This window comes from Ctenopharyngodon idella, chromosome 18, assembly GCF_019924925.1.
Source record: "Ctenopharyngodon idella isolate HZGC_01 chromosome 18, HZGC01, whole genome shotgun sequence".
Classification (NCBI taxonomy): domain Eukaryota; kingdom Metazoa; phylum Chordata; class Actinopteri; order Cypriniformes; family Xenocyprididae; genus Ctenopharyngodon; species Ctenopharyngodon idella.
In genome coordinates this window covers 20,461,487-20,478,196 of record NC_067237.1, presented here as the reverse complement: position 1 = coordinate 20,478,196, position 16,710 = coordinate 20,461,487, and the positions used below count along the sequence as shown (strand labels likewise).

The window sequence follows — 16,710 nt, the reverse complement described above, 5'->3', positions numbered from 1 at the left end:
TCCTTATTTTATTTTTTTTTAATCATAGATGGGTGAATGTGTAAAAAGTAAAGTGTTAGAGGGCAAATCAAAGCGTACTTTCACACTTGAAGCTGCAGCACTTTGCACGTGTATTTACATAGCCAAATGTAGATGTAACCTGGACAATTTCCCATGCCAAACCCTCGCACCCCCAACCCACTCTCTCTCTCACACACACACTCACTCAGACACACACTCTCTCTCTCTCTCTCTCTCTGAAACACACATCCGTAAACCCAACCTTCAGCAGTTTGAGACAGAGCATAAATTCACTGTCCGATTGAACAGACATATTTGTTCGCTAATCATGAATAACACAACAATGAAAGCCTTTTGATTTCAAATTCATAAATTATAATTTAATACCAAGAACAAATTTACAGCAGAATGCTTGTTTACAATAAGCTAACACAAACAAACAAGAATTGTTTTCAACTATAAACTTCCACACACACTCACGTATATCACTTGCAATTAATAATAATCAATAATAATAAAAAAGTATCTATACGTTATCAATACCCTGCAGTAATATATTTTATATATTTATATAAAAACGTGGGTCAGTTTAAACTGTTCATAATTACAATCATGTATCATTCACTGGTCCATATGTGGCAGAGAACAGCCCAAATAACTGTTCAATCAACTACACAATATGATCCCTTTTTATCCAATCACAACATGGTGTCTTGTGTGTTGAAGAAAAGCCTCAAAACAAGGACGAAATTGCAAGCTTTCACACATACACACACAAGGCATCTGTTACAGACCGAAAAGGAGCAGAACACCAAGTCAAAATAGCCACCCCTTTCCAAACCAGCTCACCCTGTTAAGTGTCAACCTATCGTCGAACGTTTTTTTTTTCCATTTTTTTGTCTTTTTAAATACAAGGGCTAGTGTACTGAATGCACAGATTATATCTATACAGTCAAAAACATTTACATTTATATATATATATATCAAAGGTAAAATAGGTTAGCGACCTGTGGCCATGCATTCACAGTCTAAATACATGAAAAAGAAAGGAAGAAAAAAAAAAAAAACATTTGTCTTTATATGTATGTACATTACAACCAGAACTTTCAGTGCTACTAGCTAAGTCTGTCACTCATTTGAAGACATTTGTATTACCGAAAAAATTGGCAACCACAGTTTTATTCTTAATCACATATACGTTGTATAAAGAAAAAGTCCTTGAAATGAATTGACCTATATTTACAAGAATACTGCCTCTACTTGTGTTTTTTTCCCTCAAGTGAAATGAACAATTATAAGACTTATTTTGTAAATTCTAAGCGTGTTCCCCCATGGTGTATAGACTTCAGTAACCGTTAATAACACATTTGCGCTGTACAGGCACTTTAATGCTTTAAGTGTTGAGGGACATTTATAGGGACGTCTTATTAATACTGCTGCTTTATCATTAAAAGAATGATGACCCATCATTTCCCCCACGTTCAAAATACAGTTTACTCTGGCAAAACACGTGATGTGCGCAACTTAATACATTTGACAATATTAAGTGGGGGTCTCCTTTAACTGTAAAATCAAACACTTTGTTCTACTATTTGCATTACAGCCATGCCCGAATCCAAATATTTAAAAAAAAATGGAGACAGGTCATAACTCTCAAAAATCGTTTTGCAAACACTTTTGTGGCGCATATAACTAAATGATAGTTTTGCTCCTGCATCCATTTCGAGAGATAATGATTTGGGGGGTGTCTATATCAGGCAGAAGAGTGGTATGAAATGGTGCATTACTAGTGCTCTGGCATTTTGTGGATATAAGTTTGAGTTGGTTATGAAAATAATCCCTACTCTTGCTCATTAAGGGACATCAATAGAGTAAGTGCGCTTGCAGCATTAGTAAGCATAGCCTATATTGCTGTGGATTTAGTTTTAATTCTCGAATTCTCGAAGAACATCTTTACATTCTGAACTGTTTTAGAAGAAGTCATGGTTATTAGAAAAACAAAAAAACCAAAAAAACAAAATAACATACTACAGAATCACGTAGGCCGGTTTGGAACCAGAAAGGAGAAACAAAAAAATTACAAAAACAGCTATAGATACATGGACACAGGACAATATAGCAATTTAGAAAAAGAACTTTTTTTCTTCTTCCTTAATCTTTCCAAATTGTCGCTTAAATGCACTTTATAGTTTTGCTGTCCAGAAAGGATTGTGAAAATCCTTGAATTATTTTCTTTTTTCTTCTGTATTAATTTTAGTGGGTTATGTATTTCTTCATTTTTGTATTTATTTTATTTTATTTTTTACAAAAACAACAAACAAACAAACAAAAAAAACATTAGAACAAACTGTTCAGAATGACACAGGGAGCAATCTCTGGATTTCGAGGCTTCACTGAATGTCTCAATTTTAAAATTCACAGTCATTGTATGAAAGTCTTTCTTCGTGAAAGTAAACTCGTGTAACAGCCGTTTCCTTCTACAAAAGAAGCGCTAACTATTGTAGTCACAGCCCCTTTGATCATTCCTTCTGCCTACTGAATCGACATGTAAGGCCAGTTAAAACTGCTCCCCGACAGCAACATATCCCTGATGAGGGTTTCAATTGGGGTTTTACCTACCAATCGGACGAAAAATAATTGCTCTATGACCGAAGACGAGACTGTACGGAGAGAGGGCAAGCGCAGTAATAACTTCCCAAATCGAGTTGGCTGGTTGGGATACTGGCTCCGAACGTACTCCTCCAGAGCGCACTGGGACTTCTCTTGCAAACTTTCCACATGGGCCACATCTGACAGGCCACAAGCATCTATAAGGAACGGAGAGATAATCAAATGTTTATTACATTAACAGCACACCTGGACAATTCATTTACGAAACGGCAAGTTTCACAACAATAACACATACTATTTCATATAAGTTTGCTATTACGTCAGTGTATTGTACAGCATGCAATGCACAAAACATTAGCTTTCTGAAGATCATATGCGCCATACGAGCTAGCTTTTACTAGAGATGCAAAAAATACTCTGGAGCTCTGCTGTTCGGATTTTTTTTTTTTTTTTTTTTTTTTTAAATAGAGCTAATTGAGTGAGCATTCCATTGTACGAGTAACAAATTGTTTTAAACCCCTTTTGAATCTTGATGCATATGTAATCCCCATAAAAAGGACAATTTAGCAGCATGTGGGTCATAATATTATGGCAAAAAGGAACACAAAAGGGCAATGTTAAAAAAAATCATGTTAAGAAATTAAAAGCCTAAGTGCAAGCGTATTATAGTATTGTATCTGTCTTATTTTAGAACATTTATAGACACAGCGCAATCTTTAGTCCTAAACTTTTAGACAATGCTGAAAGTTATTTTTTAAAGAACAACAAACTCGAAGAGCAAGCTATCCACAAGAAGTGGTGTAAGACTGTAAATCAATAAAGCGATTGCAAAATGCTGCCCTACATGACATAGACTTTTAAAAATAGCATGTTAGCAACAGTTCAGTTGATATATTTTTATTATTATTATTATTATTTTAGGTTTTGATTCATTTCTATTTTATTGTTGTAGGGAACATTATCTGTAGTAAAGAAATCAAAACAGCGTTTGCATTCTGTGCTAATAGCTATTTATTGTGCAACTGGTTCCAGTCATAAATTTCCGAGAGAATATATTCGCCATTAAGTTTTAAATCTGTAAAACTTTTTCGCTTTAGCTCTGTGATACACAAATAAAGAAAGGAAGTTGGGGTCATGACCCAGTTCTGGAACGAGTCCAGCATGTGTCTTGTATCCCTAGATCATCCTAACAAAACAAGGAAGAACTGTGAGCTTTTAACAACGCACAGAAATGTCTCGTCGCTCCTCCACAATAAAAGACAATTAAACAAAACTAGCCATTGGTGTTTATCGCAACGTGAATATATCTATCAATTTAAACTATCGGCTCCGGTGTAAAGCTGGGCTGTGATGTGTGTAAACGGAGCATTAGGCCTTTCTTCCCTTTCCTACAGCCTCACCCCCTCCCTTCGAGCATGACATCCTTAATATCTGTCATTGCAAATAAATACAAATAATTGATTGCCCTTCAATATAATATTATGTTGATGTATTGTGAGTTATGACTAAAGCTGCATTTTATACTTTGTAGGTCGGTAGTGCTCATTTTCTAACATTATTTGTATTTACATTTGTTTTGTTTTTTTAAAATCAAAACTACGTAATAGGCGCTATAGTTAAACGTATATCTTCTATTATTTTTTACGCCTACAAATATATGTTTTTATGCATTGCTGGCTGTCACAAAACATTAATTCTGGCACCATTTAATTCTTAACGGAACTTAAGGGCTAAAATAAACAGAACTGCTGTATTCTATCGACGATACGTCGATGCTTTTAAAACATTTTAGTCAGAAGAAATACTTTTCTTAATTTTACTTGTTAACTGATTTTTTTAATCAGAAAATTCTGTAAAATATTCACACTTACGTGTCTATTATGACGTGTACATTTTAATATTTAATGCTTACAGATAAATAGCCTGAATCTGGCACGTATATACTTTCTAATTTTTATTAAAATACTCCACGTTTCTTTACTGTACAAACACAACCAAATATAAAAATAGATGATTAAAAACAGATGTTTTGAAAATGAAAACTTACCTGAAGTGAATAAAACGATGGCCTTTAAACAACTGTATTCAGCAGAGTCAACGTGCAAAGCTTTGAGCTTTTCTACTTGTTCTTGGAAGATCCTAATGTGGTCCATAAAGGCGACCACTCTGTCCGCAGACATGGGGGAGGCATGGAGCCCAGCCGCCGCCAGAAGTGGAGCCACATGGAGCGGCATGGAGCATTGAGCAGCGTTGAGCACAAACAACTCACTCCAGGTCAACCTCAAAAGGGCAACCTGGTCGGTAATTTGGAGGTCTGGGAAGAAGGGAATATTCCTGGCCCACTCTACCGCACTAAACAGCATCCTGGCTGCCAGTTCACAAATGTTCTCGATGCCCATGATGTTGTTGGGCTGCATGCATTGACTGCCATACCGAGAAGTTGGGTAGGGCTCCGCTCGTAGTAGTAGAGAGATATATCCGGATAAGTAGGAATGGCAGTGCAGTGGGTCCCCATTTGTCAAGGCGAACTGACCATGATGTGGCTGTGTGGGTGGCATCCGTCCCCTTTGCACGGCTGCAGTAAAAAGAGAAACTGTAGATATTGATGCTTGAATTCTACAACAACAAAACATAGCTTGACCTTGTTTTTACTTCACTTGTGGTGTGTTTTTACCACATATTTTGTTTAGGCAACTACACCACTAGCATTAATGTAATCAATTAGACTACTAAGTCACTTGACACGTGCAGAACTTTTAAACTATCAAAGTGGCCTTCATGATTTTACAGTTAAGTGAAACAATTTAAACTAGGTTCTTGATATGCTCACAACACTAATGTTCTGCACCGCCCACTACACACAAAATAATTATAGTCAAACCCTATGTTTTAGTTAGCAGAAAAATAGATATTTGCAAATGTTTCATTTTAGTGTACTTGTCAGTTAATTTGTGTTTACGTTTCACAACATGAGCCCAGTGAATACATGCACAAAGAAAGACATGAATGCTAACCCTTAACCTATTTAGCTAGCGACAGAGTCAGTTATGCTGTCTAGTGAGAATCTGCGAGCGAACTGGGTGTCTGGCGGAACATTTATTCGAATAAATACTATAAAAGCGCAATAGTGATTATTATTTACTTTTCTCCTGAAAAAGAGCGTTGTAGATTGCGGTCTATCTGGAGACCCTAGCCTAGTGTGTGTGTGTGTGTGTGTGTGTGTGTGTGAGTGCGTGTGTGTGTGATATTGACGCTGCCTCTCCATACTCCCTCGCCATAACTGCACGGCATTTCTGCAGTGATATTATTAAAAATCAACACAAATGCCCATATTTTCGTCGGCGAATAAAAGTGATAATCAATTTAACGTTGCGAACATGTAAAATGCGAAATAGTCGCTTGGAGAGGCTGTTCGTTATTCGAGCATTAAGGGCGCCGTGATAACGCTCGGTCTCGAGCGCTATAGGCGGTTCCTTCGCGTGCTGTGGTCGGGCAGACTGAGAGAGAAGAGTCGGGGACAAAACACAGGGGGGACGTAGCATGCATGATTTAATCAGGCTAAATACAAAAGACAAAGACAGCAGTAAAACAACAAAAATCCCAATACCTTCCCGTCTCATGCCAACTTTGAGGCATTTTTTGAGGCGGCAGTACTGACACTGATTGCGATGGTGCTGGTCAATGGGACAATTCCTGTTGGCACGGCATGTGTAAGTGAGGTTCCTTCGTACGCTCCGTTTGAAAAAGCTTTTACAGCCCTCGCAAGTGAACTGGCCATAGTGTTTGCCGCTGGATTTGTCCCCGCAAACCACGCACTCTATATGCTGTGGCTGCTGCTTTTCCGACTGACTCTGCGTCGTCTGGTTCGTCGGGGTGGACTGTGTGTTGTTGTTCGGGGGTCCTTGAACGGGTGTCTGAGGGGTCGGAGGGGCAACCTGAGAGGCCGTCAGACCCAGCTGGCCTGGTTGAGGGGTTGGAAGGGATAGTCCTCCTTGGGCTTGCGATGAGAGGGTGCCCTGGGTCTCGGCCACATCGTCCTGGGAGCCTCTCCACACTACCATTGCCATATCTATCAGTCAGCGTTAAAAAAAACTTTTTGTTCCCCGTTTTTGGTTTCGGAATGCTTTGTTTCAAAAACAAATGATAACGAAGCACGGTGCCTTTCTCACTTAGGAAGATAAAATAAATAATTCAGGATCGGCACGGTCGGTTAGAGTCTGAATGTCCGTTCAAAGTTGCGTACCGACGACAAACAGTAGTCTATTTCTTGACTGGAATAGCGTTACCTGGCATGTGGTTAAAACTGAAGCAAAGACGAGCCGAATAGCAGCCTTGCTCTTAGAGGCCAAGTCCAGGGGCACTTGCAGTCATCCATCCAGTAAACCCATCAAGGAAAAATGGAAAATAAACACGGCGGAAGAAGATATGAACCGAGCAGGACAGTTAACTTCACGCGTGTAGCGATGTTCGGACGCACAGAAACACGCGGCTTTCAAAGATACTTGCGACACGCGAGAAGTTCCAGCGTAAAGTCTTGAAGAAAACCAACAACTGGCAAAAAAATATTGCTGCTTCTTCCTTTTCTTCAGATGAGGTAGCGCTAGCAGCCGCGCGCAGTTGCAGCCTATGCTCGAGTCAAATATGAAGTCAACTCTCCGGCAAGCAGGACCGATAATATAACAAAAAGATCACAACCTATAGAACCTCCTTCATGCGCGTAAAAATAATAAGAGAGAGAACAGAGAATCAAAGTGATCAAATATGTTAAAAAGGGGGAGGTTAGGAAGTGACTGCGATTTGTAGGCGCTGGGCTGGCAGAATGCTTTCTCTCTGATCAGCTCACTGAGCTCTCTATATAGTGAACTTTGACACGACTGCTGCAACTTAGCACACGTTACCATGGAGATGAGTTGCCATATATGGAAAGTGACTGTGTTTGACTGGTCAGAGCTCACGGACCTCCCCCTGAACCCTATTGGCTAGTCGGCACTTGTGCTACTTGGTTCTTTGCCAAAGCCAGGAATGAGGGTCGAGGAGCCGCTTGGTCCTAAAGAGAGTAGGACACAGTTCGGTGGAAAATGATCGCAATACATGTGTTTATTATTTTGATTTCTTTCAAATAAAATACACGATTGGCATATCTATTAAAACCGATTTCCATACTACAGAGGTCCACGGCTTTTCAAAATCAATATTATGCTAATTAAGTTTAAAATAAGTTTAAAAAAAAATAATAATAATAATAGGCTACATTTCCTCTTAACTGACTACTAAATTATATTAAATATCTCCGTGACAATGATATTTCTGTTATGTTATTTCACATTTTTACTGCATTGCATACCTTTTTGTTACATTTGTTCTATAGACTGGCCGCAACGTGTATGATTTGGTCAGATCCATTAATCCATTTATCCGCATTAACGCCTCGTTATAAATCATGAAACTGCATATCATTTATCAAGTCAATAATGGACTGACAAATACATTTAAAACAGAGACAGTCCACGAGGGAACAAGCAATGTACGCGAGAGTCTATTGATGTAAGTTCGCACTGTAATCAAGATATGTCAAAGATAGGCTATATATGCGAAACACTACTTTGTTAGCAGAGAAAAAAAAAAATACTAAATGAATTAATAGTCAACAAGAGTCAGAATTTATGCAAGCTATATTTCTGTGAATATTAAATTTGCTTAATATGATCTGAATATGAATAGCCTACCTTATATATTTACATTAGGTTTATTTTTATATAGGCTAAAATCCATTAATTATAGTCCAAAAGACATATTAGATTGGCGTAATACTTAGGCTAGGCTATTATTTTTATGTCTTATATGTAAGTCGACTGACTTTACGTGTATAGTTCCCAAATCCAAAAAAGATAGTTGATGATTATTGCCATTTATACAGTTATCTACACAATTTACAGTACGGAAACTAGCACCAGTTGCCACATAGCCTATGCAGCTTTCGTTCTCGTCATGACTATACTAGCAATAAAGTAGCCTAGTGAATATTAGTCGTAACTAATCATTGTAATAGAATGATTTAGATGTATATCGCAAGCCAAACGGCTCTCAATACAATAGGCTGTTATTTATGCAGAGATGCAGCATTCAATGTGTTCTCATACAACAAAAGAGAATTTTAGGATGTGCTTTTAGGGCCTTGACATACTACAGATATCTTACTCAGTGAAGTTATAAAACATCCCACAGCTTCCTCAAATTGATTATTGGGTTAATAAAACACACACACAAAACATTCAAAAAATCATGCAAATATAAAATGAAAGGTGCTCATTGAGAAAGCAGAAGCCCAGAAGTCTTATGTTAATTGCCATAGATGTTCGCTGGGAGCCTCGGGGTGGTCAAATGAGGTGTCTCCCTTTTCGCTCCTCGGGTTATAAGTCAGAGCACTTTTTTTTAGAGCTCGCTTGCTGAAGTCTACTTTCTCTATCATCAGGGGTTGTCGGAGTTGGGTCCACTGAAAAACGTACAGTGCTAAATCACTGCATATGCTGCCTCGGAGGACAAAATGCTGAAGACTGGACGTACAACAGTATATGGGCGCCCCCTAGCGTTTGGATTATTTCTGCCTGAATTCGCTCTTTAAGGTGGAAGAGCCATCTTAAATGGAAACTACATCGGTCGCTCGCCTCTCACATACACCAGAGTAACATGCGCCTATTTTAATCTGATTAATGCTTTTGAGATTTCCTTCTAATTGACTTGGACGTTGCAGAGGTGCGTTTGAAAGTCTCTACCACACATTTTCTCCACAGTGTTGTTCACGCACGGGAGTATTGCCGCGTTTCGGTTAATTTTGGCCAGTTTATTGAAACGATCAAAAGTGAGCACCGTGCCTCATCTCCGACCATTCTATGTGAACAAGACAGCCGAAAGCAATAACCGCAGAAGTAAATTATAGCGTACCGATGCAAAGTGGATTTTACCCCAAGATCAAGGTGAGTGTTAATATTTTCACACTTTATCTTGAGAAGTCACAGACGTCTCGTATTTGTTATTCTTTTTCTTTTTCAAAGCAAAAACACGACTAGTAAAGACGCATAGACAGACATACATGCAATACAACAGCATCACTTCTTAAATGGCAGCAAAATTATTGACAAAAAGAAAGACCAAAAAGACCAAAAAGAAAGTAAAAATAATATTACAAACTTGCGATGATTATATAGGTAGCCTAATAAATGGAGAAAGTGTTCCGCTCAAGGATGCGTTTGCTGTAGATACAATGTCCATTTTAAAATAATTTTAATCAATATTGCGAATGAATTCACAACACACGAAGCAACCAGGTTCACCTTAACATATTCCAGTTGATATGTATACATGCTGAGTGAGATTTGATTCCCAACAATAAACATACCAAATGCATATGATGTTGATTCGTCTTCCCCGTGATGCATCCTCTCCTATATGAAAAATAAACTTAGTCTTCTCTTTCTTTTCGAATTAACGCTAGTGGAAGCACCGTTTCCTTTTCCACTGACGGATTTATACACAAAAATCCGGCTCTCTATTTATTTGAATGATTACTAAAACTTTAGGGAGGGAAAAAAAGACAAACCGACAAGAAAAATCAAACTTTTCTGCGGCGCTTGAATCACATGTTAGTATTTAGTACATATCCTAATAGGACAGTCGTGTTGATGACTTTGAAGAGAGATTTTTTTTTTTTTTTTTTTTAAAAGAAAAGAAAAAAAGACAGAATATGCTCCTGTGCGTCTTTTTCTTTTCCACAGAAGGTAAAAAGCCTCCTTAGTGCAGCTGCTTTGTGTGGGCTGTGATTGCGAGAGGGAGGGGGTGAAGTCAGGAGAGACACCTGTCTGTTTATGTGCAAACTAGTAACAGTGATATGCCTTTGTCGTCTTTTCAATGGTTAAGTCCAAAGTGAGGACTTTATTAGATCAATGAATTTCGACAATTGACACAATAAACCTTTACTGTTATGAAAATATTGTTTTAATATGTCATTAAGCTCACGAAGAGACGATTATAAGTCTACAAGAATGCACATAAGAACATCATATCAATAAGGGTTTGATACTTATACTCAGACCCCTGGCGTCTGAATAAAAACAAAGCTAACAGCACTTCAGAAAACACTAGCATATACTCTGCAGTCGTCAGACGTCTATAAACTCTGCATTCATGAGTGACGTCAAATTGCCACAGAGTAGACAATTATGGTTCAAGTAAAGTAATTCAGTCAATGTCTGATAGGTTTTAAGAGTTATGTATGCAGGGCGCTTTAATTGTCTATTTTGCTAAGTCAGCTAGCTATACACAATGGAGAGTCAAGGTTCAGGACTGAGTATAGCAGCTAATAAACAGAACGTCATATACAGCCATTGAATGGATAATCGAACAATGAATGAATGAATGAATGAATGAATGAATGAATGAATGCTTTCATATCTCAATGATTTACTTTCCAACGTATAACGCCATAAAGACACAGTGAACCTATATTATAGCCTACAGTCTTAATACGGAGGACTTCAATTTGACACCTACACTAGCCTAATTAAACTTTCATCAACGTAACTTTCATTAATACCAAAAAACAAAGTTTTATTCACTAGGTTGTTTGTTCCACCTTTGAAGGAGCACAAATAAAAGCAAAAGCCACTAGCAACCGAGTAGAAATGAGTCACTTTGCGCATAAAAATACAGCCGTGCTGAATGTGCTGAAGGAACTTCGGACGAAAGCCGTTTTCAAGCAACCTGATGTTGATCACTAAAGTGCAACCAAAGTCGCCCTGCTACATTTATCATTGTAAAACGCACTGCACAAGAAAGAGTCCTCACACACAGAGCTCAGCAAGCGTCCACACACACAATAGCGCTCCCCCATCGGGACCTCCATCGATTAGGACGAGACACTACACTAAATATTTACTGATCACACACAAATAGCAGGATCTTTAACGATTTTCCATGGCTGGGACTCGAAGAAAGGGGCAAATCACTTTATTATTGTTTGTAAAGTAAAGTACGCACGCTGGGACAGGAGTGTGTAAGATGTGACTGCTGTAAGAGGAGTTATACGCGATTAAATCGATAGACATTGAATAAGCAAAGCCACATAGGCTATCCAAACCGCAGCAAACCTCGTCAGCCGACTAGCCTACATATTAAACCTTAAAAGAAACAGCTAAACTCTATTTGATTAAATAAATATAAAATGTTATATGGAACATTAAATATACCATATATATAGGCTACAATTTTCACTTATAGCTTTTATTTAACACTCACAGTAGCCTACATTTATTTTGCTCATATTAAGTCACGGACAAGACATGGTAATTCTCAAAAGCGTTGCGAGCGCAGGTTTAGGCGCAGGTGTCTATTGCGCTTTGATGGTTTGAAAGAGGAAAGTTCACCCTAATCTTATCGCTGCCTCCACCGTATCCTTCAAGCATGAGATAGAGGGAATCTGACCCTCGGGTCACTGAGATCCCGGCCTGATTAACCCTTGCGGACCCAGTACGGAGCAAAAGGTTAACCAGGCTAATCAACATGAGGAGACTGATTAAGGCGGATGATCAGAAGTCACAAATGCATAAATATAATTTACCTTCTGAAATATCTAATTATTACCGAAAACGTAACAAAAAGTGCAATTGCATCTCACAAATCCTATATTATAGGTAATTGGATGCATCATGCTAATGAAGAGCTGACATATTTAGGCTACGCGATTTATCATATTACACCAAGACGCCTAACACTAATTTAGTTAACTACTTTTATTATTATTTATTATTATTAGCCCATCATCATCATCATCATCATCATCATCATCGCTATACTGAAGAATTTTTGTTTGCATGCCTGTGTTTGAGTTCAGATCAGTGGTTTTCATCCGTGGTCCTGGGAACCCACAGCACTGCACATTTTGTACGTCTCTCTTATGAAGGATTGAAAACCACTGGATCAGACGCTGCGGTTTAAAACGTGTCCAAACGAGCAAGTAATAGACCTGTCAGCTGGTGTGGTTGCAGTCTATATAGCACATCTGTTGTGACGGTGAAGCAATTTCTGATATTTCGCAGTAATTAGCAATTACTTTTCGTTTGGCAAATACAGCAATAGCGATTGCAAATTAGCCGGGTTTTTTTTATTTTATTAGATGTAAAGAAAGCATTATCCATTTATTTTCAGACTGATTACGCTTGTAATACAATGTGTGTACATTTACATTTCTTGCTTTGAAATTTGTAATAATATTTCTAATTGGCTATTAGTACCTTAAACATGAGGGTATCAACAAAAATATTCATAATGCTACTAAACATTTTATTTATTTTATTTTATTGTAAACTAATTAAGTAGAGGCAACATAATTTGAAAGCTCTTTTAATACACCAGCCTCACCAAGACTTTACAGCATAGAATGTTTTCATAAAGTAAATATGTTTCTAATATGTGGATGTGGTCTGAACTTTCAATTAAGCAAATACAAATTATGCCCACTGGCACTATAGTTTACTGCTCAGTTCCACCTGCACATGTGCTAATTTTACTACTTAAAAGGGAGAAAGACACTTCATCATGTTTAAAATCTGATTATTCTCAATAAATTAATCCAAAATAATACAGAAAACTTTTGAAGTATTTTCTCACGCAATCCTGCCGTTTTTATTGTTTGTCATCTAAAAAGATCTAAAAAACTCCCCTTGACATATTCTTCTAACTCATTGAAGAAAATCTCATATCGGTTACGGGCAAATTGAATAGGATTATGGTTTTATTCTCTACAGAAGCCTGGCTCTGTGCCCAAATATGGTGTAATTTGTTCAGCATTACCTTCAGTCTTAAAACAACACCATTGCCCTGGGAATTCATAGGACTTACTGCTTCTTCACAGGACAACAAGTTCTCCATATGTATTTCACTCTTTAAGACAAGAATATGGACCAATAGTTGCCACGGTTCATGAAATAAAGATCTTATGGAAGTATAGCCTACGCCCATATAGCATAGACTTCAATATGGTGTGGGAAATCTTTCAATGTCCTTTTATTGTTTCTTATAGTTTAGTAATAGTACCAGACTGCAGCTAGACTGAAGTGATACTCGTCCTGTTACACAAAGTGTTGTAGTAAAATTAACGGTTACACTTTATTTTAAGGTGTGCTTATTACAGTGTAATTATACATTTAAGTACCAAGTAACATTAATTACATGTGCTTACTATAGGGTTAGAGATAGGATTAAGTTTGGTTTAGGGTTAGTTTTGAATAATTTTTAGTAATTAGTAATTACTAATTACGCGTAACAAGGACACTGTAAAATAAAGTGTTACCTTAAATATACTACAGAGTCAGAGGATCCACAGGTATGGCAGCAATATAAAAGAGGCATAATGTAACCATACAGGTAAAGTGTCATACACTTTTGGTGTAAAACATAATTCAAAACTACGTTTTGCTCTTCTGTCATTAATCTGATATATTGCACCCGCAGTATGTGATAAGGGATTATGCAAATTGTTTGCCAAATGCAGCCAATCTTTAACAGGCAGTATATGATTATTAAAAATATTTTGAAGTGTTTATTGTTATTTGTATTCTGTTGGGTGAGTCGTATGCATGGTATGGCAATGTGACATTAACACAAACATTTAATTTTTGGTACTTACTATGCATATGGTCACTTTATTCAGCTACCGAGAAATATATATATATATATATATAAGTATTTCTCAGAGTGTTTTTGGTTTTACAAGTCAGGACTAAATATCAAGATTAAGGCATTATTGGAAGGGTCACAGATTTAAACGGGAGGCTCTGATATCTATAATGGCGATTTAAAAAAAAAAGTCCCTAAAAAATGTAATCTCATGGTATATATATATATATATATATATATCACATTATTGACAATTAAATTCTTATCAAAACACCTTTAGTTGTAAGTGTGTGCGTGTGTGTCTGTGTGATTGATTCATTCAATTGGTGCAGGTTACCTTCTCCCTGTCTATTTCTGTTTGCCCTAAGGACCAATCTAAGAAGCCAGCAGAATCATGATAGAGCACAGAGTTCGATTCTCCAATGATGGATTACAGTGTCAATTTAAACAGCGAAAGCTTAATTTGTTTCAATAATCTCTTCTTAGACTGAATGCCAAACTTCCATTTTCCACATCACATCAAAGTCAAAAACCCTGTGTAATAAAAAAACTGTGCCTCAAATAAGTTAGACTTCATGACTATATTAATATACGCATGTTTTTCTATTGTTTATTTTTACATTTAAATGAAATAGTTCCTTTGTTACACTTTACAAAGTCACTGTACATACCATAAATAAAAACAACGAGATATAGGTGTAAAAATACAATTGGCCTATATATGCTCACTGAAATACAAGAAAAACAGTGTTATAATTATTTTGTTGCTATTAACAATGTGATCAACTGTCCGAAACTATAGGTAGAGTACGACGTTCTGGCAGACTAGCTGTGCATTGTCTCAGGCCTCTGCAGGACTGTGACGAGGGCAGAGGACACGGCCACTCTGGGAACCGAAGAATGCAGAGTGGTGACATCAACACCAAATGCATGATGGGAGGAGGAACTTCACGCAAAGATCCCACAATGACAAAGCAGGGAAGGTAGGCCTTAATGTATGCTTTTGAGCTACTGGAGCAACTAACCTATATTCTTTTACAGGCAAAGGGGTCACTGGTCAGCTGACAACGAACTGCTTGAAATCAACTATGTATGTATTGTAAATAACGCAACTGAACAAGAAGCAGTACTGTATGATGCAATGAAAGAAAATATTTTCTTGATGATATTAATAGAAATGTTTAATTATCAACTGTACAATATTTTCTGCCAAAAGCTCAAGCAAATAAACATGGGTCCCGTATGCATGTTGTTTGTTATTATTAAATAAGAATCTAGCACAAATAATCTTCGTAGTTGTTTTACGGGTATGTTTTTAGCTACGATGGATTTGACTTCATCCCTCCTCATACCTTTCTTATGAAGTCTACAGTGTTCCAAATTTAAATATAAACCTTTAGTGAAAATGTGAATTTGAAAATAACTAAACATTGGTTGTAGTACAGCTCTAAATCTTCATTTAATGTGGAGTTGTAACTGACATTTTTATTGCAAAAATTACTAAGTTTCCATTTCTTAGCTGTTGTGAACAATTATAGATAGATATTATTTTCCACATACTCTCTTCTGCATTTACTATACCAGTCTGGATTTAATCACTGGCCACTAGACTAAACCCTAGTTATTAGGAAATATAAATGTTTTCAAAAGAGCCAAAGCTGAAGAAAAGAGATGGGAAAGACAGAAGGAGGGAGGGAGAGAGATTCAGAGTGTGTACTTGCTGTCTGTAATTGAAAGCAGCTTGTTTTCTAATGTGGACTACTGAGACATGGGTAAAGGATTTAAGTTTGTCTTTGCACTTAAATATCACACATTTCAGAATATATTATGAAAAGTTTCTGTCTTTATATGAAAGGTGGATAAAACAAAGGTTTAGACATTTTTTTAGACTATTAAAGCCTAAAGTCTTCACTTGGAAGCCCTTGAAAGAAACCAGCTTGTGCACCGCTTCACAGAGACTTATGTAATGTTTTATCAAAATGGAGTCTCACAGTTTAATTATTTGACTTTTAGAGTAAATAATGTGTGCAATGGCACAGTGAACTGCTAGTGCCACTTTCACAGTACTAAATAAGACTTGTAGCACTTTATTTTAAAGTCCTGTTTTCCATGTACATACTTATTACAGTAATTATAATATAATAACTTGGTTATAACCCTGAACCTAACCCCTGTAGTTACCTTATTACTCTGTGTTTTCTTAGGTAAGTACACTGTAAGTAAAGTGCAACTAAGACTTTAAAAACAAACAAAAACTGCATGAATAAGGTTTTTGACATCACAAAGGATCTTTTTACTTTTTTTCACTCGATTCAGCTGATCAAGATCATGAAAATAATTTAGTCTTCAAGGTTAAAGGAACAACAGCAGATACAACAATGATCATTATTCACACTTTTCAACATACAGTAGGGCCATCAATTAAATTGC

General features: G+C 37.0%; 1 protein-coding gene and 1 long non-coding RNA gene across 4 annotated transcripts; one reads left to right on the top strand and one right to left on the bottom strand.

Moving 5' to 3' along the window:
- Window positions 1-352: 352 nt before the first annotated feature.
- Window positions 353-15,087, bottom strand: nr2f2 (nuclear receptor subfamily 2, group F, member 2). Of its 3 annotated transcripts, none has more exons than XM_051870032.1 (3): window positions 10,007-15,087; window positions 4,658-5,185; window positions 353-2,807 (listed from the first exon to the last, which is right to left on the bottom strand). In XM_051870032.1, the coding sequence occupies exons 1-3, from the start codon at window positions 10,044-10,046 to the stop codon at window positions 2,533-2,535; spliced, it is 843 nt and encodes a 280-aa protein (XP_051725992.1). In that variant the 5' UTR covers window positions 10,047-15,087; the 3' UTR covers window positions 353-2,532. The 3 variants fall into 3 exon arrangements, with proteins under 3 accessions (XP_051725992.1, XP_051725990.1, XP_051725991.1); XM_051870030.1 differs by lacking the exon at window positions 10,007-15,087 and adding an exon at window positions 6,218-7,419 and having other exon boundaries at window positions 4,658-5,203; XM_051870031.1 differs by lacking the exon at window positions 10,007-15,087 and adding an exon at window positions 6,218-7,413.
- Window positions 7,614-15,523, top strand: LOC127499628 (uncharacterized). The gene is made up of 2 exons (XR_007926148.1): window positions 7,614-9,584; window positions 15,083-15,523. It is a non-coding gene; the product is annotated as an uncharacterized LOC127499628 (long non-coding RNA).
- The last annotated feature ends 1,187 nt before the right edge of the window (window positions 15,524-16,710 follow it).

Coding starts and splice junctions, on each gene's coding strand:
- nr2f2 (XM_051870030.1), bottom strand. CDS start 6,677: ATGGCAATGGTAGTGTGGAGAGGCTCCCAGGACGATGTGGCCGAGACC. Junction 5,204..6,217: donor AGTTGGCATGAGACGGGAAG/GTATTGGGATTT, acceptor CAATATCTACAG/TTTCTCTTTTTACTGCAGCC. Junction 2,808..4,657: donor CATCGTTTTATTCACTTCAG/GTAAGTTTTCAT, acceptor CGTTCCTTATAG/ATGCTTGTGGCCTGTCAGAT.